At 44.1% G+C, this 20,762-nt stretch overlaps 1 protein-coding gene across 1 annotated transcript in view; it reads left to right on the top strand.

Moving 5' to 3' along the window:
* The first annotated feature begins 17 nt into the window (after window positions 1-17).
* Window positions 18-20,762, top strand: part of LOC135508379 (frizzled-3-like) — a 35,382-nt gene continuing 14,637 nt past the window's right edge. Inside the window, exons 1-2 of the mRNA XM_064928518.1 lie at window positions 18-297; window positions 1,398-2,035. Of these exons, the coding sequence (XP_064784590.1) occupies window positions 1,688-2,035 (348 nt within the window). The 5' untranslated portion in view covers window positions 18-297; window positions 1,398-1,687. The remainder of the gene's footprint in view (window positions 298-1,397; window positions 2,036-20,762) is intronic.

Here is a 20,762-nt window from a genome sequence, read left to right as displayed (position 1 = left end):
AAGTTTACTCAGTCGGCAAACTATTGCGCAACCATGAAGGAATGCACATTGTATATATAACTGGACACGGTGTGAATTATATTGGGATTTATCACACAAATCAATTGAATTGGTCGATGATAATGTTGCATACACTGGTGGTCTAGCTCAAAGCGCGCGTCCGGGGAACAGATCATTTCATGGATTTCCTGCAGCAGCGAGAGAGAAGACCGAGAGAGCTAGCGACGTGCTTGTGTATTGTCACTGGAAGAAACAGCGGCAAAGAGCAGTGCAGATCGACGATTATTCCAATTGAAGGTGAAAATTTGCTTTGGGTTTTTTTTGGGGGGGGGGCTTGGATTTTTTTGGCATTATGCAGAAGACGTTCATTCGAAGACTTTGTTCTTGTTATAGCTTGCATATTTAGTCACTTTATCAGTTTGAGGTTGCGACACAAAGTGCAATGTCACCATGTCACGTTGACGAGTTAGCTATCGTATACAATTTTACAATTACTAAAACAAGCCAATACATGATTTGTTTTCTTTGCTTCCTATAAAAAATGCAACGCAAATGGTAGCGTTAGAACAGAGACAAGTTCCTTCGCGAGCTGTAGTTCAGAGATTTCAGACATTCTAAAATGACATGAGGCTAAATAGAAAAACAATGTTACACTATTATTGCGTTGCATTGAGTTACCATTAACCGGCATAGCTACATTACTACACACTTACAGAGGTTGCTGTATCTCCTATACACCGTTTAAATGGCATTTCTTTCAGATACCGGCAGTGGCAGGGTAATCAACCCATGCGAAACATTGGGAGAATACGTTAGTTGGTCGGCTTGCATGGGTGTACATTTAAATGAAAAGAGTGGAAATGCAAGACGATGGTGCATGATTTTCTAGGCATAATATATTGATTTGACTGGAAGGGCGTGTGCGCAGCTGTGTCGTAACAACGCCCAATAAGGTTGTCCTGCAAAAATGACTATAAATTGCTCTGCGTAGTAACCACTACATAGATGCATACTGTATTGGACGACACACAACTATAGGCCTGTATACCTATAGGTGTGTCATAGACCTATAGGACAGTATCATGTTGACGGTAGCCAATCCTGATAGAAATGCATTTTATAATATATCTGCTTGTATGTAAGCTTATGTTTACCAGTGAAGTTGAACTGACACCCAATTGTTTTCACCCTCATCAATTATATGTCTGTCTGAGCATCAATACATAAAACAATAACAGTGACTGTAATAATAATGTAATAAAGACAATCTATGGGGACTTGTGTAAATGAGGGGTGGGGTTGCTGTTTTTCAACTCCCAGTCTCTTGTCACTTATTTACAATTGTATAGGACTGTCTTGTCACTTGTCTAAACATTCTTTTGTATTTTAACTTGTAGGTCTTGCTTGACTTGTGCTACTGGGCCATTGGACGTTCTTTGTGAAGAAACACTGAGTGCTTTCAATAGGCAGTCTCTTCTTTCATTGGAGAGAGAAGACCATAGCTGTGCTGGGGGAAACGGTGGAAAATCTAGGCTGATGATCACAGCCCTCCAGCAGGTACAGACCTAGACAGAGGAGGCTGACTGTGTGGGTCCCGTAGCCAGACAGGGTGCACTCCTCTGGGGGATGGAAGCAGCAGGATTCCCCTGTGAGTGCCACAGATCTCCATGGTGTGATTGTGTAGAAGATGAAGAATAGCCCTGCTGTTATCTCATCCCTCCTTTCCTCTCTTCATCCCTCTCTCCCCCTCCCCTGCTCATTGAGGATGAGAGTGAGGTGGGACTACACGTCACCTGCAATAGCAGACTCGCACAGAGAGAGGGTCATGCCTAGGTCACTCTTCCTCTTGCTTCTCTTCCTCTCATCCCTCTGCTCTACCTGTCTGTCCATCCATGCGGAGACAGCAGAGAGCCACAGTACATTTACCTGTGAGCCAGTAGGACTGCGGATGTGCCAGGACCTGCCTTACAACGCCACCTTCATGCCCAACCTCCTCAACCACTACGACCAGCAGACGGCCGCACTCGCCATGGAGGTACGGACTATAGCTGTTCTGTATATATGGGCATTGCTGTTGCCCCAAAGGGATAATGGTTTATGAATAGAGACTGATATGAGGTTGTAATTGGAGTGTTGGCTGACATAGAATCCAACCGACTCAGGTTACTGGGTGTCCTGTCCTTCTTCAGAATGAATGGGCAAGGATAGGTTTTTACAGTAGTAATTATTTCTCAGCAGATTTCAAGGCTGACTATTTTTCTGTAGTAGAGTTAGGGGTAAAACCTTGTAAAGGGGTAGAGTTAGGGGTAAAACCTTGTAAAGGGGTAGAGTTAGGGGTAAAACCTTGTAAAGGGGTAGAGTTAGGGGTAAAACCTTGTAAAGGGGTAGAGTTAGGGGTAAAACCTTGTAAAGGGGTAGAGTTGGGGGTAAAACCTTGTAAAGGGGTAGAGTTGGGGGTAAAACCTTGTAAAGGGGTAGAGTTGGGGGTAAAACCTTGTAAAGGGGTAGAGTTGGGGGTAAAACCTTGTAAATACATGTCTTTCTCTGTCCGTATGCCTGTGGCTTGGAGGCGACGTGTCAGACAGTATTTTCTGATTGGATGATGAAAGGTCTGACTTGTGTGTGTCATCTGCATCTCCAGTTAAAGACATTAATGACTGATGGCATAATGTTATCTCCAACCTTTCAAAATGCCCTCATCTGTTTTGTTACCCATCACCTTACTACACATGTACACTCAGTGTATATAGCTTCCAAAAACCATGTAGCTGTACTTTCATCTTTTACCTCGCTGTCTCTCCTCTGTCTAAATCTAGTTGTAGCATGATGATGATGACATAACTTATGTTTTGCTGCAGTGGACCAGTTATGTAAATATATTATGAATGAAGTGTAAAAATCCAATCTGGTCCAGAAATTCCCAGCACAGCTGTTCCTCATTTTCAGATGATCTTGACCCCGTCTGAATTACCCGAAAACATCACATGGGGAAAACCAACCAGGTGGTGATTTATTTTCTGTGTATTCAATCATTGAGCATTTTTTGTTGTTGTTGAATTGTATCAACATATATTACTTTTAAGATTTTAAACTAACGTCTGTTGTTGAACTTGATTTAATCCAGTAGAGAAGTTGCCTAACCTAAACCCTACCCTGCAGCCCCAGAAGGCAGCTTTACAAAATTGTTGCAACAAGAGGAGTTGCAATGTGCGAGTGTTCTAGTTGTCTCTCCCAGTCACCCTGGCAGCATCAGTGGAGGGCTCTGGATGTGGGAACCCGCAGAGGAAATGTAATAATATCCCTCACGGGACACTGGCTATACCCGCTCTGATTCATAGTGTCTTTGTGTGTGCACGCAAACGCTGCTTACATCTGTCTCACCAGAACGCTGTGTAAACCCTGCCTTTAGTGAACCACATCCAATTACAGCAACAGAAAACATGTATTGAGTAGAGCTGAAGCCCTGACTGTTGAGCTGTAGTTGGGCCCTGGGTTTAATGCTGTATGTTTTGTCTGAGGCCCGTAGCCCTGGTTGGTGGTGTAGCTGTGCCCTGGGTTTAATGCTGTATGTTTGTATAAGGCCTGTAGCCCTGGTTGGTGGTGTAGCTGGGCCCTGGGTTTAATGCTGTATGTTTGTCTGAGGCCTGTAGCCCTGGTTGGTGGTGTAGCTGGGCCCTGGGTTTAATGCTGTATGTTTGTCTGAGGCCTGTAGCCCTGGTTGGTGGTATAGTTGGGCCCTGGGTTTAATGCTGTATGTTTGTCTGAGGCCTGTAGCCCAGTTTGGTACTGTGCTGTGTATCCTGAGTGATTGACAGCAGGTCTATTGGTGCCAGATGACATTATTCACCATTGCCCGACACTGCAGTCAATTAAGCCTAGGGGGAGGAGAGGAGGGAGAAAGGGATGTGGCAAGAGGGTTGAGATTAAAAGAGAGAGAAAGAGTGTGTGAACGGCCAAATGAGCTCTTGAGTCACAACAGAGCACCCAATGTTGCACCCACTAAGCAACCCCCCCCAACACATACACCTGTATATCGCCTCCTTGTTGTTATTTTATTGTTGTTTTTTCTTTTTTACTTTTATTTATTAAATATTTTCTTAAACCAATTTATTGAACTGCATTATTGGTTAAGTGCTTGTAAGTAAGCATTTGACGGTAAGGTCTACATCTGTTGTTTTGGTCGCATGTGACAAATAAAATTAGATTTGATTTGATGCAGTGGTGACAGCCAGGTGGTTCCCAGGGTCTTACGGTTCCCAGGGGAAGTTGGGCATGATAACATCACTCTGGAGTTGGCCTGGTCTGACAGGAGAATAATAAGGATATTTAATTAATAATAACTGATTGGATTTATCTCCTCTACTCTCTAAAAATAACCCTGTACAAGAGAGAGACCAGATAGACCTGAGCTAAGGGACAACTACATGAGAGAGAGAGAGTAAAGTAGGTTGGATAGAAGAGGGAGAGAGTATGTGGTGTGTGTCAATTTGATACGGGGAAAGTGGGTGAGTGGGATAGAAAGAGAAAGTGTCTCAGACTGGAAGAGAGGGATAGTCAGGGTGTGTGGGAGGTCTGTCTCCGCCATGGTGGTTCTCTTCTCTGTCTGTGTCTCTCCCAGCATGGGGTCCTGGCAGCCCACATACTCTACTGCTCTAATCAACTACACTAAACCCTGGGAACACCACTTGACCACCGTGTCCTTAAAAAAACACACACACACACACACACACACACACACACACACACACACACACACACACACACACACACACTGCTACCCTGAATTGGGTGATTACTCCATTCAAAGTCTGTCAGAGAAATGAAGGGAAGTCTTTAGTAGTTAGTCTTAAAAGCCTTAATTATCTTTCCATTTCTATAGAGCTTAGTTAAAATACAGAGAAACAATCAGAACGTCAATACATTTCCACACATAGCCTTCACCAGAGACAGACAGTTGGCTGGGATAACACCAGTTAGCCTACACCTCGGTGAGACAAATCAAACCCATTCATCGATCTATACTGTGTAGGCTAGTAGTAGCTAGATCCTATATGGTGATGACATATCCTCAGTGGGATAGAGAGCCAAGTTCTGCTTGGTGCAGTAGAGAAGAGCAGAACAGTCCCGTGATGAAAAGCATACCTACAGTGCCTTCAGAAAGTATTCACACCCCTTGACCTTTTTCAACATTTTGTTAAATTGAGATTTTTTCTAACTGGTCTACATACAATAGCCCATAATGTGAAAGTGGAATTATGTTTTTCGACAGAAGCACAAACAGATATAATATTCGACTAAAACATAATAATTTCAAACCTTGCTTACATTTGGTATACAAGCACATATACAGTGAATTTGAAAAGTATTCAGACCCCTTTACTTATATCACATTTTGGAACGTTACAGTCTTATTCTAAAATTGATTAAATATTTAAAAATGTCATGAGCAATATTTACAGAATACCCCATAATGACAAAGCAAAAATAGTTTTTTTTAGAAATGTTTGCTAATGTATTACAAATAATGAACATTATTTTTGATGGTAATCTACTTGTGGTAAATTCAATTGATTGGACATGATTGGATATATAAGGACCCACAGTTGACGGTGCATGTCAGAGCAAAGACCAAGCCACTAGGTCGAAGGCCTGAATGCCAAGAGTCACATCTGTAGGAAACCTGGCACCATCCCTACGGTGAAGCATGGTGGTTGGCGTCTAGTAAGGATCGAGGGAAAGGTGAACGGAGCAAAGTACACAGAGATCCTTGATGAAAACCTGCTCAGAACATCAGACTGGGTCCGAAGGTTCCCCTTCCATCAGGACAACGACCCTAAGCACACAGGCAAGACTAAACAGGAGTGGCTTTGGGACAAATCTCTCAATGTCCTTGAGTGGCCCAGCCAGAGCCCGGACTTGAATCCAGTCAAACATCTCTCAGGAGAAACCTGAAAATAGCTGTACAGCGACGCTCCCCATCCAGCTTGACAGAGCTTGAGAAGACCTGCAGAGAAGAATGGGAGAAACTACCCAAATACAGGTGTGCCAAGCTTGTAGCTTCATACCTAAGAAGACTCGAGGTTGTAATCGCTGTCAAAGGTGCTTCAACAAAGTACTGAGTAATGGGTCTGAATACCTTTGTAAATGCAGTGCGATTATAGCATGGGGCAAAACAATATAATGTGGGATGCATGCCAGCAAAGCCACTACACAACACCACACTAAACAATACATTAATTGCACTATACTGGTGACAAACGGTGCCCACACACTGTTAGGGCCTACATAGGGCTGTCCCAACAGCAGCAACACCTTACCACCGCTACACCTTGCCTGGCAGTGAAACAGTTCATTCAGCCTCATTTACTGCCTTAAAAAAAACATTGGTAATAAAATAAAAAAACATAGGTGATACTGACACATTAGATATATATATTTTTACATTGTTTGCAAACTGATATGTAACATGTATTAATGCCAAAATAACATGCAAAACAGGCGAGTCCCCCCAAAATATTTATTATATACACACTACCTTTCAAAAGTTTGGGGTCACTTAGAAATGTCCTTGTTTTTGAAAGAAAACCACATTTTTTGTCCAATAAATAACATCAAATTGATCAGAAGTACAGTGTAGACATTGTTAATGTTGTAAATGACTATTGTAGCTGATTTTTTATGGAATATCTACGAAGGTGTACAGAGGCCCACTATCAGCAATCATCACTCCTGTGTTCCAATGGCATGTTGTGTTAGCTAAGTTTATCATTTTAAAAGGCTAATTAATCGTTAGAAAACCCTTTTGCAATTATGTTAGCACAGCTTAAAACTGTGGTGCTGATGTAAGAAGCAATAAAACTGGCCTTCTTTAGACTAGTTGAGTATCTGGAGCATCAGAATTTGTGTATTTGTATTTGTTGCTACCAAAACAAATTACTGTGCTGTTTGTAACTACCCTGGTAGGTTGATTGTCAACTTGATCCAGATTACAGGCTCTGGTTACAGTTTAAAGTTGTTTCCTGAGTGGGCAGCTTGATGATAGCCAGTAAATATTTAAATCACGGCCACTGGTTACAGTTTGAAGTTTTATCAAGCATTTCAGACATATTATCCAGATACTGACTGTTAGCAGCTTCCCACAAGAATGGGCTTCAGGTGAGACAGATGAACCTGTAGCCATATTACTTCAACAGTATTTAACATTAGATCGTCTCTAAGCTTTACAGGAATGTGGTTATGAATATAGACCGCAACAACACCTCCGTTGGCATTTCTGTATTTTTGGTAAATGTTATAACCATGTATTGCTACCACTGTCTCATCAAAGGTATTCTGACTGTCATGTTTCAGAGACAGTCAGAATATCAATGTCTTCTGTTTCAAGCAAGTTATTGACTTCATGGACCTTGTTTCTTAGGCTACATATGTTAATATGGGCTATTTTTTTTAGCATTTTTCAGGGTTGCTTGATTGTTTTTAATGCTTTACTGGGAAGCTTATCAGAGGTAGACTTACTCATGTTATTTACATTAGAGCTGATAGTGCAGGGTGAGCTGCATTAAGTGGTCTTCCTACTATTGCACACCGCCTCAGTGCTAACAGGGTAACGCGGGTATATCGGCTCATGATTACTGCTTACAATAGCTGTAAGATAAACAGATCTATTTGGTGCAATCAAATTTCTTACATTGTGTTTGCCAATACCCCTAAGATCATGTACATTTGATGCAGCATTATGACGAGTCATTGTCACTGAGCTGGTCTTGGATCATTACCGGTCATTGTTTCAACACAGCCATGAAATCCGTGGACAGAGTCCAGGAGCCAGATGATTTGGATGGACTCTGTCATTCCTGTAGAGTATCTTCTGTTTCCAGAAGGTGTCAAAGTTATCAATAAAAATGACTCCATCAGAGCAACACTAGTCTTTTAGCCAGATGTGTAATGCCAGCAGTCTGCTGAATCTTTCACACCCGTGGCCCAACGATGGTACTGGACCTGAAATTATTGGCTGTTTTTGATTTTTTTTAACGCTAAAATCAGTTCTTTAAAATCCATTTTCAAATGTTCCGGCTAGCCCTCCTGATGTCGTTTGACCCCACATGGACTACGACAGTGTCAGCTCCCGGCATCTGTGGTAGAACAGTCTGAAGCAGCCTTGTTATGTCCTGTACTCGTGCTCCTGTGTAGAGCAGTCTGAAGCAGCCTTGTTATGTCCTGTACTCGTGTTCCTGTGTAGAACAGTCTGAAGCAGCCTTGTTATGTCCTGTACTCGTGTTCCTGTGTAGAACAGTCTGAAGCAGCCTTGTTATGTCCTGTACTCGTGCTCCTGTGTAGAGCAGTCTGAAGCAGCCTTGTTATGTCCTGTACTCGTGCTCCTGTGTAGAGCAGTCTGAAGCAGCCTTGTTATGTCCTGTACTCGTGCTCCTGTGTAGAACAGTCTGAAGCAGCCTTGTTATGTCCTGTACTCGTGTTCCTGTGTAGAACAGTCTGAAGCAGCCTTGTTATGTCCTGTACTCGTGCTCCTGTGTAGAACAGTCTGAAGCAGCCTTGTTATGTCCTGTACTCGTGTTCCTGTGGTAGAACAGTCTGAAGCAGCCTTGTTATGTCCTGTACTCGTGCTCCTGTGTAGAACAGTCTGAAGCAGCCTTGTTATGTCCTGTACTCGTGCTCCTGTGTAGAGCAGTCTGAAGCAGCCTTGTTATGTCCTGTACTCGTGCTCCTGTGTAGAACAGTCTGAAGCAGCCTTGTTATGTCCTGTACTCGTGCTCCTGTGTAGAACAGTCTGAAGCAGCCTTGTTATGTCCTGTACTCGTGCTCCTGTGTAGAGCAGTCTGAAGCAGCCTTGTTATGTCCTGTACTCGTGTTCCTGTGTAGAGCAGTCTGAAGCAGCCTTGTTATGTCCTGTACTCGTGCTCCTGTGTAGAGCAGTCTGAAGCAGCCTTGTTATGTCCTGTACTCGTGTTCCTGTGTAGAGCAGTCTGAAGCAGCCTTGTTATGTCCTGTACTCGTGCTCCTGGGTAGCACAGGGTTTTTGACTTGGGGACCGAGATGTTTCTCACCATAGAGCTGTCTATGATGACAGCTGGTGATGTTGAATGGGCCGGTCTCTCAGCCAGTCTCACGGTCTGGTGAGGCTGGGAGCTCGATTACTCCAATTACGGGCTCAAAATGGCCAGAAATGAAGGCTATTCCATGCGAGAAATGGCCAAGAAACTGAAGATATTGTACAACGCTGTGTACTTCTCCCTTCACGGAACAGCTCAAACTGGCTATAAAAAGAGGAGTGGGAGGCCCCGGTGTACAACTGAGCAAGAGGACAAGTACATTAGAGTGTCTAGTTTGAGAAACAGACTCCTCACAAGTCCTCAACTAGCAGCTTCATTAAATAGTACCCACAAAACATCAGTCTCAACGTCAACAGTGAAGAGGCGACTCCGGGATGCTGGCAGAGTTGCAAAGAAAAAGCCATATCTCAGACTGGCCAATAAAAATGAAAGATTAAGATGGACAAAAGAACACAGACACTGGACAGAGGAACTCGGGCTCGCCATCTACACCAGGGCCGCAAGTGTACCTGGGAACCCTTGTGTAGATGGTGCATTTTGGTGTAGGATTAAGAGAGTGTTGTTGATTTTAAATCCTCAATGATTAAGTCAGGATCTTTAAACTGGTCCTAAATCTGTGCCGTTGTGACATAGGATAGTAGTTGATATGAGTCTGATGTAACTGAATGGGGTGTGATGCAGCCCAGAGGGCAATGTTGTGTGACAGGAGCTGTGTGGGTGGTAGTGATAGTGGGTGTGACTGTATGTAGGGATGGTACTCATTGTATGCTGTGATGGCTGTGGTGCATACACATTCAAATTGACAAAACATGGGAACATGTTTTGATTTCCTCTTCACAGGGGTCTGTGCATAAATACTCCTAGTGTGTGCGGGTGCGCACACACATGTACATACCCCCTGACCTCCTGCAGGATGAGGACCATCAGAAGCCTTAATGTCATATTGGTCCGTTTCTCCTCATCACCGGTTACTATGGTACCCAGAGCGGAAATGCAAAAAGATGAATGCCAGGAAGAGAAGAGAAGAGAGGAGGGGAGCAGGAGAGACCTGATGAGAGAGAGAGAGAGAGAGAGAGCTAGTTATGGAAGGAGGTGAAGAGTAAATTACAGAGGTGGGTGTATTGTAAGGATGGATAAGAAGGGTAGAAAGTGGATGTATATAGGAATGGCAAAACTAGTTGAGAGAGGGAGGAGGGGAAGTGGGCATGTGCTAGAATGCAGGAACAGCTCTTGTCTGATCCGGATTGAATGATGGCGGAATTAATAAATAAAATGAATGAACAAATGACTTGGAGAGTGTGGGAGAGGGCTGTCTTTTAGTCCCTCTCTTTTCAGAGAAGAGGAGTGCAGATTAAACTGTTTGTCCTCCTGCTCTTATCATGACCAGCCCCCTCTCTCTCTGGAATGCCTGAGAGGAGGGAGAGAGGCAGCCCAGCATGGACAATAAGGTTACGGAACAAGAGAGAGAAGGATTGGAAAATGGAAATGGTTGATGCAATAAGAGTAGGGACTGTGTCACATTGTGCAAGGATGTGGCTAATAGAGGAAGGATATTATGAATGACAGACTGATACAGCTTTAGGGTATGGGTGATGAAGAGAAATACAAGGATGTTATGCGATAAAGAGAGAGAGAAAGGCGGAAAGAATGGGTGATGGAGAGAGGGCTGACGGTGTTGAATATAGTAAGAGAAGAGATGAGTCAGCATTACTTTTACAAGATGAACTGGTCTTAAGATGCTGTCCCTAAGTGCTCTGACCCCGGTGGCAACAAGAATAAACTACAAACACAGTTGAGCCAAAAGCAACACACTACAAAAACAAGGTGGTTTCTAATTATGCCAATGATTTCCCCTTCCCTGATTGGCTTCACCTCTTCTTTGATTTTACAGGCATGTGTCAAATAAAATAAAATGGTATTTGTCAAATGCTCTGAATACAACCGGTTTAAACTTGAATGTGAAATGCTTACTTACAAGCCCTTTCCCAACAATGCAGAGTTAAAAAGTAATACAAAATGAGCCAATTCTAAAAAATGTAAATAGAAACACAATAAAATAACAATAACGAGGCTATATACAAGGAGTACTACCGGTACCAAGTCAATGTGCAGGGCTACGAGGTAGTTGAGCTTGTTGAGGCATGTACATGTAGGTAGGGGTAAAAGTGACTAGGCAATCAGGAGAGATAATAAATAGAGTAGTAGCAGCGGATGTGGAGAGTGTGAGTGTGTGGCGCCAATTTGCATGTGTGTGTGTGTGTAAGCATATGCAGTGTGTGTGTGTGTGTAAGCCCTAGCACCATGTGATTGCAGTCATGTTAGCGCTCAGCTAGTTTAGTAGTATGTGAGGTGTCAAGTGTCACCATCACCAGAGTGGCATTAGGGCACAGAAAGACCAGTCACCCGACCTGACCAATGGGCCATATTACAGAGACCAGTCACCTGACCTGACCACTGGGCCATATTATAGAGACCAGTCACCCGACCTGACCAATGGGCCATATTACAGAGACCAGTCACCTGATGTGACCACTGGGCCATATTACAGAGACCAGTCACCTGACGTGACCACTGGGCCATATTACAGAGACCAGTCACCTGATGTGACCACTGGGCCATATTACAGAGACCAGTCACCTGATGTGACCACTGGGCCATATTACAGAGACCAGTCACCTGATGTGACCACTGGGCCATATTACAGAGACCAGTCACCTGATGTGACCACTGGGTCATATTACAGAGACCAGTCACCTGATGTGACCACTGGGCCATATTACCGAGACCAGTCAGCTGACCTGACCACTGGGCCATATTACAGAGACCAGTCACCTGATGTGACCACTGGGCCATATTACAGAGACCACTGGGCCATATTACAGAGACCAGTCACCTGACGTGACCACTGGGCCATATTACCGAGACCAGTCAGCTGACCTGACCACTGGGCCATATTACAGAGACCAGTCACCTGATGTGACCACTGGGCCATATTACAGAGACCAGTCAGCTGACCTGACCACTGGGCCATATTACAGAGACCACTGGGTCATATTACAGAGACCAGTCACCTGATGTGACCACTGGGCCATATTACAGAGACCAGTCACCTGATGTGACCACTGGGCCATATTACAGAGACCACTGGGCCATATTATAGAGACCAGTCACCTGATGTGACCACTGGGCCATATTACAGAGACCAGTCAGCTGACCTGACCACTGGGCCATAGTAATCTCACTACTAATGACAGCTTTAGGAAGTGAGCTGCCGTGTGTGTGTGTGTGTGTGTGTGTGTGTGTACTTGTTTTCCTACCTTATTAGGACCCCAACAATTCACCAACTGTCCTGACAAGTAAGGAAAACAAGACATTTTTGGAAAAGTCAGGAATATTTTCATGTCCTGAATTTGTTAAAATTCTATTTTAAGTTTAAGGGTTAGGGTTTTTGGGTTAGGGTTAAGTGAAGGAGTAGTGTCAAAGTGGTCAAAACATTTGACTCCCCCAAAAGTCCTGAAATTTCACAAAAATAAAGCTGTGTGTGTGTTTGGTAACCACAGGGCTCGGTCAGACGGAGGTAGCAGGTTCTCACGTTCCAAACACCAATCACACTGACTCTCTGATCCTCAGGGAAACCCATTCTTTTCCCTTTTCTCTTCCCTTTCTCTCCTTCTTTTCCCTTTTCTCTTCCCTTTCTCTCCTTCTTTTCCCTTTTCTCTTCCCTTTCTCTCCTTCTTTTACCTTTTCTCTTCCCTTTCTCTCCTTCTTTTCCCTTTTCTCTTCCCTTTCTCTCCTTCTTTTCCCTTTTCTCTTCCCTTTCTCTCCTCCTTTTCCCTTTTCTCTTCCCTTTCTCTCCTTCTTTTCCCTTTTCTCTTCCCTTTCTCTCCTTCTTTTCCCTTTTCTCTTCCCTTTCTCTCCTTCTTTTCTCTTCCCTTTCTCTCCTTCTTTTCCCTTTTCTCTTCCCTTTCTCTCCTTCTTTTCCCTTTTCTCTTCCCTTTCTCTCCTTCTTTTCCCTTTTTCTCTTCCCTTTCTCTCCTTCTTTTCCCTTTTTCTCTCCTTTTCCCTTTCTCTCCTTCTTTTCCCTTTTTCTCTTCCCTTTCTCTCCTTCTTTTCCCTTTTTCTCTTCACTTTCTCTCCTTCTTTTCCCTTTTCCCTTTTTCTCTCCTTTTCCCTTTTTCTCTCTCCCTCTCTCTTCTTTAAGCCGAAGACATTATACAGAGTTTCTTCAAGAGTTGGCAAACTGGCTTTCTTCCCGTCACCCTAATCTTCACCACACACACAGAGTGCAACTTGTTTTCTCTGTATCTGCTACCAACAGCCCCACCCTGTACCTTACAACTATCTGGGGATGAGAGGAAGGAGGGACAGAGAGAGAGGGTGAATGAAAGGTTATAGCGATAGAGGGAGGCTGTGAGACAGATAAAGAGATGAAACAGAGAGTGAGATTTATTTCCCTGTCTGGAACTATCCTCCAGACCCATCCATCACTGTCCCCCTCAAACTCCCAGTTGACAGCCCAGGACAGGCAGTCTGCTAGGTGTCTGCGCCAGACAACTACCCCTCTCCAGTGCCTGCCTCTCTCTCTCTCTCTCTCTTTCAATTCCATTAAATGTACTTCTCTCTCTTACTCTCTCTCGTGGGGCTCACTAAGGTAACTTCCAGTCAGTCTTTCTTTATACAAACCGTGGCTTCTACCGGAGAGAAAGAGGAAAGGAGGGAAACTTGATCTGGCTATTGAAGTAGAGGAGGAACAGACGGGGTCTTATTCGCCCCTACCAAAATACCCTCCCTGTTTCACATACATCTCCTCCTACACACACAACCCACACAGCCTTCTGCTCAGCACCCCATAAACACCCCCAACGCTGCTGCCAGCACACACTCCTCTCCTATGGAGAATCTAACATGAACTTGTGTCTTCTGGAAACATCATGACTATGTTGCACACAGTATGATACAAAACTCTTCCATTAATTGAAGGTGTTCAGAATACTCAACTCACCATAATCCTCAATTCAGAGCTGGGCTGAAACTAAAGCATGCACATCGTATCGCTATTCTCCTGAGACCAGTTTTTCAAGTTTTCAAGTTATCTAACTGGATTTCCGCCTATCGGATAGGATTAAATACATAGAACTAAAATGCATAGATTGGGAGTCCCCATTCCATTCAATGATTTGTCTGTTCTATTCATTCTATTTTTATGCATGAAATCCTATGTTCGATAGGTGAAATCCAGATAAATAACTTTTGAAAAACTTAACCAAGGGGATGACCACCCCTGCCTCCTCCCCATCCTTAAGCCAAAGGGTTGTGCAATCACCCCAAGGATTGTTTTAGGGGCGAAGGCTTTTGCCTTGTTTTTGACCAGCGACAGCAGAACAAAACATTTGCTCCCAAATAAAACCAGGTCGTCATGAATACAGATTTGATCACCATTCTTATCCCCCTCCTTTGACACCACAATCAAACCACTTAATGTCGATATTCTCAGTGCACACACACAGTGGTAGAGAGACCAGCACAGTACACACACACAGTGGTAGAGAGAGAGACCAGCACAGTACACACACACAGTGGTAGAGAGAGAGACCAGCAAAGTACACACACACAGTGGTAGAGAGAGAGACCAGCACAGTACACACACACACACAGTGGTAGAGAGACCAGCACAGTACACACACACAGTGGTAGAGAGAGAGACCAGCACAGTACACACACACAGTGGTAGAGAGACCAGCACAGTACACACACAGTGGTAGAGAGAGAGACCAGCACAGTACACACACACAGTGGTAGAGAGAGAGACCAGCAAAGTACACACACACAGTGGTAGAGAGAGAGACCAGCACAGTACACACACACACAGTGGTGGAGAGACCAGCACAGTACACACACACAGTGGTAGAGAGAGAGACCAACACAGTACACACACAGTGGTAGAGAGCGAGACCAACACAGTACACACACACAGTGGTAGAGAGAGAGAGACCAGCCAGGTAAACACACACAGTGGTAGAGAGAGAGACCAGCACAGTACACACACACAGCAACTGTACCGTCCTCAAACGCAAGGATCTCCAGAGGGTGGTTCGGTCTGCACAACACATCACCGGGGGAACACTACCTGCCCTCCAGGACACCTACAGCACAACATGTCATAGGAAGTCCAAAAAGATAATCAAGGACAACAACCACCCGAGCCACTGCCTGTTCACCCCGCTACCATCCTGAAGGCGAGGTCAGTACAGATGCATCAAAGCTGGGGCCGAGAGACTGAAAAACAGCTTCTATCTCAAGGCCATCAGACTGTTAAACAGCCATCTCTAACATAGAGTGGCTGCTGCCAACATAAAAACTCAAATCTCTGGCCACTTTAATAAATGTAATAAATTGATTTAATAAATGTATCACTAGTCACTTTAAATGACGCCACTTTAATAATGTCTACATATCTTACATTACTTATCTCGTGTATATACTGTATTCTATACTATCTACTGCATCTGGCCTATGCCGTCCGGCCATCGCTCATCCATATATATACAGTTGAAGTCAGAAGTTTACATACACCTGAGCCAAATACATTTAAAGTCAGTTTTTCATAATTCCTAACATTTAATCCTTTTAAGAAAAGCCTGTCTTAGGTCAGTTAGGATCACCACTTTATTTTAAGAATGTGAAATGTCAGAATAATAGTAGAGAGAATGATTTATTTCAGCTTTTATTTCTTTCATCACATTCCCAGTGGGTCAGAAGCTTACATACACTCAATTAGTATTTTGTAACATTGCCTTTAAATTGTTTAACTTGGGTCAAATGTTTCGGGTAGCCTACAAGCTTCCCACAATAAGTTGGGTGAATTTTGGCCCATTCCACCTGACAGAGCTGGTATAACTGAGTCAGGTTTGTAGGCCTCCTTGCTCGCACATGACTTTTTCAGTTCTGCCCACATATTTTCTATAGGATTTAGGTCAGGGCTTTGTGATGACCACTCCAATACTTTGACTTTGTTGTCCTTAAGCCATTTTGCCACAACTTTGGAAGTATGCTTGGGGTCATTGTCCATTTGGAAGACCCATTTGCGACCAAGCTTTCACTGATGTCTTGAGCTGTTGCTTCAATATATCCACATAATTTTCCCATCCCATGATGCAATCTATTTTGTGAAGTGCACCAGTCCCTCCTGCAGCAAAGCACCCCCACAACATGATGCTACCACCCCCGTGCTTCACGGTTGGGATGGTATTCTTCGGCCTGCAAGCCTCCCCTTTCTCCTCCAAACATAATGATGGTCATTATGGCCAAACAGTTATATTTTTGTTTCATCAGACCAGAGGACATTTCTCCAAAAAGTATGATCTTTGTCCCCATGTGCAGTTGCAAGCTGTCGTCTGGCTTTTTTATGGTGGTTTTGGAGCAGTGGCTTCTTCCTTGCTGAGCGGCCTTTCAGGTTATGTCGATATAGGACTCGTTTTACTGTGGATATAGATACTTTTGTACTGTTTCCTCCAGCATCTTCACAAGGTCCTTTGCTGTTGTTCTGGGATTGATTTGCACTTCTCGCACCAAAGTACGTTCATCTCTAGGAGACAGAACGTGTCTTCTTCCTGAGCGGTATGACGGCTAAGTGGTCCCATTGTGTTTATACTTGCGTACTGTTGTTTGTACAGATGAACGTGGTACCTTCAGGTGTTTGGAAATTGCTCCCAAGGATGAACCAGACTTGTGGAGGTCTAGAATTATTTTTCTGAGGTCTTGGCAGATTTATTTTGATTTTCCCATGACTTCAAGTAAAGAGGCACTGAGTTTGAAGGTAGGCCTTGAATTACATCCACACGTACACCTCCAATTGACTCAAATGATATCGATTAGCCTATCAGAAGCTTCTGATGACATACTTTTCTGGAATTTTCCAAGCTGTTTAAAGGCACAGTCAACTTAGTGTATGTAAACTTCTGACCCACTGGAATTGTGATACAGTGAATTATAAGTGAAATAATCTGTCTCTAAACAATTGTTGAAAAAATTACTTGTGTCATTGCACAAAGTAGATGTCCTAGCCGACTTGCCAAAACTATAGTTTGTTAACAAGACATTTGTAGAGTGGTTGAAAAACGAGTTTTAATGACTCCAACCTAAGTGTATGTAAACTCCCGACTTCTACTATATATGTACATATTCTTATTCACCCCTTTACATTTGTGTACATTAGGTAGTTGTTGTGAATTTGTTATAATACTTGTTAGATATTACTGCACTGTCGGAACTAGAAGCACAAGCATGTTGCTACACTCGCATTAATATCTGCTAACCATGTGTATGTGACCAATAAAATGTATTTTGATAGAGAGACCAGCACAGTACACACACACACACACAGTGGTAGAGAGAGACCAGCACAGTACACACAGTGGTAGAGAGACCAGTACAGTACACACAGTGGTAGAGAGACCAGCACAGTACACACACACAGTGGTAGAGAGAGACCAGCACAGTACACACAGTGGTAGAGAGAGACCAGCACAGTACACACAGTGGTAGAGAGACCAGTACAGTACACACAGTGGTAGAGAGAGACCAGCACAGTACACACATTGATAGAGAGACCAGCACAGTACACACACACAGTGGTAGAGAGACCAGCACAGTACACACAGTGGTAGAGAGAGACCAGCACAGTACACACAGTGGTAGAGAGACCAGTACAGTACACACAGTGGTAGAGAGAGACCAGTACAGTACACACAGTGGTAGAGAGAGACCAGTACAGTACACACAGTGGTAGAGAGAGGCCAGCACTGTACACACAGTGGTAGAGAGACCAGCACTGTACACACAGTGGTAGAGAGACCAGCACTGTACACACAGTGGTAGAGAGACCAGCACAGTACACACAGTGGTAGAGAGAGACCAGCACAGTACACACAGTGGTAGAGAGACCAGTACAGTACACAGAGTGGTAGAGAGAGACCAGCACAGTACACACAGTGGTAGAGAGACCAGCACAGTACACACACACAGTGCTAGAGAGACCAGCACAGTACACACACACAGTGGTAGAGAGAGACCAGCACAGTAAACACACACAGTGGTAGAGATAGAGACCAGCACAGTACACACACACAGTGGTGGAGAGAGTCACACAGCAGGAAATGGTATGAAAGAACACTCCATTCGGCTGGCCTGTAACAGTCATGCAGAAACGAGCTGTGTTAAGGGTTTCCCCATGCTTCTGTAAGGACATGGCACTCAATAGGAATGTAGAGGGAGTGTGCGTGTATTGTGGGAGATATCAAAAGAAGGCCTCTGATTGGTAGTTTTAAAGTGAGGTGTTCCCATTCAGCCATTCTGATAAGTAAAGCAGGACAGGACCAGATGAACACTGAGTCAGAAATTGTCATACACACACTCACGCACAAACACATACTCATGTTCTTGCTACTCACACACACATACACACACTATCTAGAGGTGTTCATTTGTGGTGCCAACATGTTCACCTGTGAGTTTTGGCCCGTAAACCCAAGCTCACATGCTCTACCACTCTTTCTCACAAAGGCATTTATGTATGACCAAGATCTCACCAGATTACATTATATTGTATTTTACCAGGTAAGTTGACTGAGAACACAATCTCATTTATGGCATCGACCTGGGGAAGGGAAGGAGGATGAATGAGCCAATTGGCAGCTGGGGATGATTAGGTGGCCTTTATTTAACCAGGTAGGCTAGTTGAGAACAAGTTCTCATTTACAATTGCGACCTGGCCAAGATAAAGCAAAGCAGTTCGACACATACAACACAGAGTTACTCATGGAGTAAAACAAACATACAGTCAATGATACAGTATAAACAAGTATATACGATGTGAGCAAATGAGGTGAGATAAGGGAGGTAAAAAAAAGCCATGGTGGGAAAGTAAATACAATATAGCAAGTAAAACATTGGAATGGTAGATTTGCAGTGGAAGAATGTGCAAAGTAGAAATAAAAATAATGGGGTGCAAAGGAGCTAAATAAATAAATAAAATAAATACAGTAGGGAAAGACGTAGTTGTTTGGGCTAAATTATAGATGGGCTATGTACAGGTGCAGTAATCTGTGAGCTGCTCTGACAGCTGGTGCTTAAAGCTAGTGATGGAGATAAGTGTTTCCAGTTTCAGAGATGTTTTGTAGTTCGTTCCAGTCATTGGCAGCAGAGAACTGGAAGGAGAGGCGGCCAAAGAAAGAATTGGTTTTGGGGGTGACTAGAGAGATATACCTGCTGGAGCACATGCTACAGGTGGGTGATGCTATGGTGACCAGTGAGCTGAGATAAGGGGGGACTTTACCTGGAAGGGTCTTGTTGATGACATGAAGCCAGTGGGTTTGGCGACGAGTATGAAGCGAGGGCCAGCCAACAAGAGCGTACAGGTCGCAATGGTGGGTTTAACGTCCCCCTGCACAGGGCCATGTCCCAAAACACTGACCAACACACTTCCAGCAGCATCTGGTCTCCCATCCAGGACAAACCCTGCTTAGCTTCAGAAGCAAGCCAGCAGTGGGATGCAGGGTGGTATGCTGTTGGCCTAATATTGACTGTGTGTGTGTGCTCAGTCATTTGAGGCTGTTGTGATGGTGTGTGGGGGTGTGCTGTTACTGTCTTAAAAAACATGGGATCTTATGCGTTGCTGCACCCATTTGCGGGTAGAACTTCTTTTCTCGTGCACAGATCTGTAAAGCATCAATCGAGAATGATCAAAACAGATTCCTAACAAGGCAGGTAGGCCAACACACACACACACACACAGAGAGTGGGGTGGGCCGTGTTCTAAGTGCAGCTTTTTATTCCTCTGCATTTGTCTTGATTCATTACCGTCAAATTATGTCTGAGCGCTGCTCATCGCTCACTCGCCTGAATAACCATCTTCCTTTAGGCAACAATAAAAGGACACTCTAAAATGTGCAGTTTTGCACAAAACACAATGCCACAGATGTCTCCAGTTTTGAAGGAGCATGTAATTGACATGCTGACTGCAGGAATGTCCACCGGAGCTGTTTCCAGAGTATTGAATGTTCATTGCTCTACCATAAGCCTCTTCCAACGTCGTTTTAGAAAATTTGGTAGTTCGTCCAACCGACCTCACAACTATAGACCACATGTAACCACGCCAGCCCAGGGCTTCCACATCCATTTTCTTTACCTGCGGGATCAGGTAAAGGGGGGGGGGGTTGGCTGCCTGCCAAGTGGGTAGGCCTATGCCCTCCCAGGTCCACCCATGGCTGCACTCCTACCCAGTCATGAAATCCATAGATTAGGGCCTAAATCATTTATTTCAATTGACTGATTTCCTTATATGAACAGTAACTCGGTAGAATCTTAGAAATTGTTGCATGTTGCGGTTATATTTGTGTTCAGTATATTTGGATAACTATTTACAGGTCTTATGGCTTGGGGGTAGAAAGGTGTTCAGGGTGCTGTTGGTTCCAGACTTGGCGCTCGGGTACCGCTTGCCATGCGGTTGCAGAGAGAACAGTCCATGAATAGGAGGTCTTTGAAGTCTTTGACAATATTTAGGGCCTTCCTCTGATACCGCCTGGTATAGAGGTCCTGGATGGCAGGGAGCTCAGCCCCAGTGATGGACTGGGCCGTACGCACTACCCTCTGTAGCGCCTTACAGTCGGATGCCAAGCAGTTGCCCTACCAAGCGGT

Source organism: Oncorhynchus masou, chromosome 21, assembly GCF_036934945.1.
Source record: "Oncorhynchus masou masou isolate Uvic2021 chromosome 21, UVic_Omas_1.1, whole genome shotgun sequence".
NCBI lineage: Eukaryota > Metazoa > Chordata > Actinopteri > Salmoniformes > Salmonidae > Oncorhynchus > Oncorhynchus masou.
Note: the sequence above shows the minus strand (reverse complement) of the source record. Positions and strands in the feature narration are given on the sequence as shown.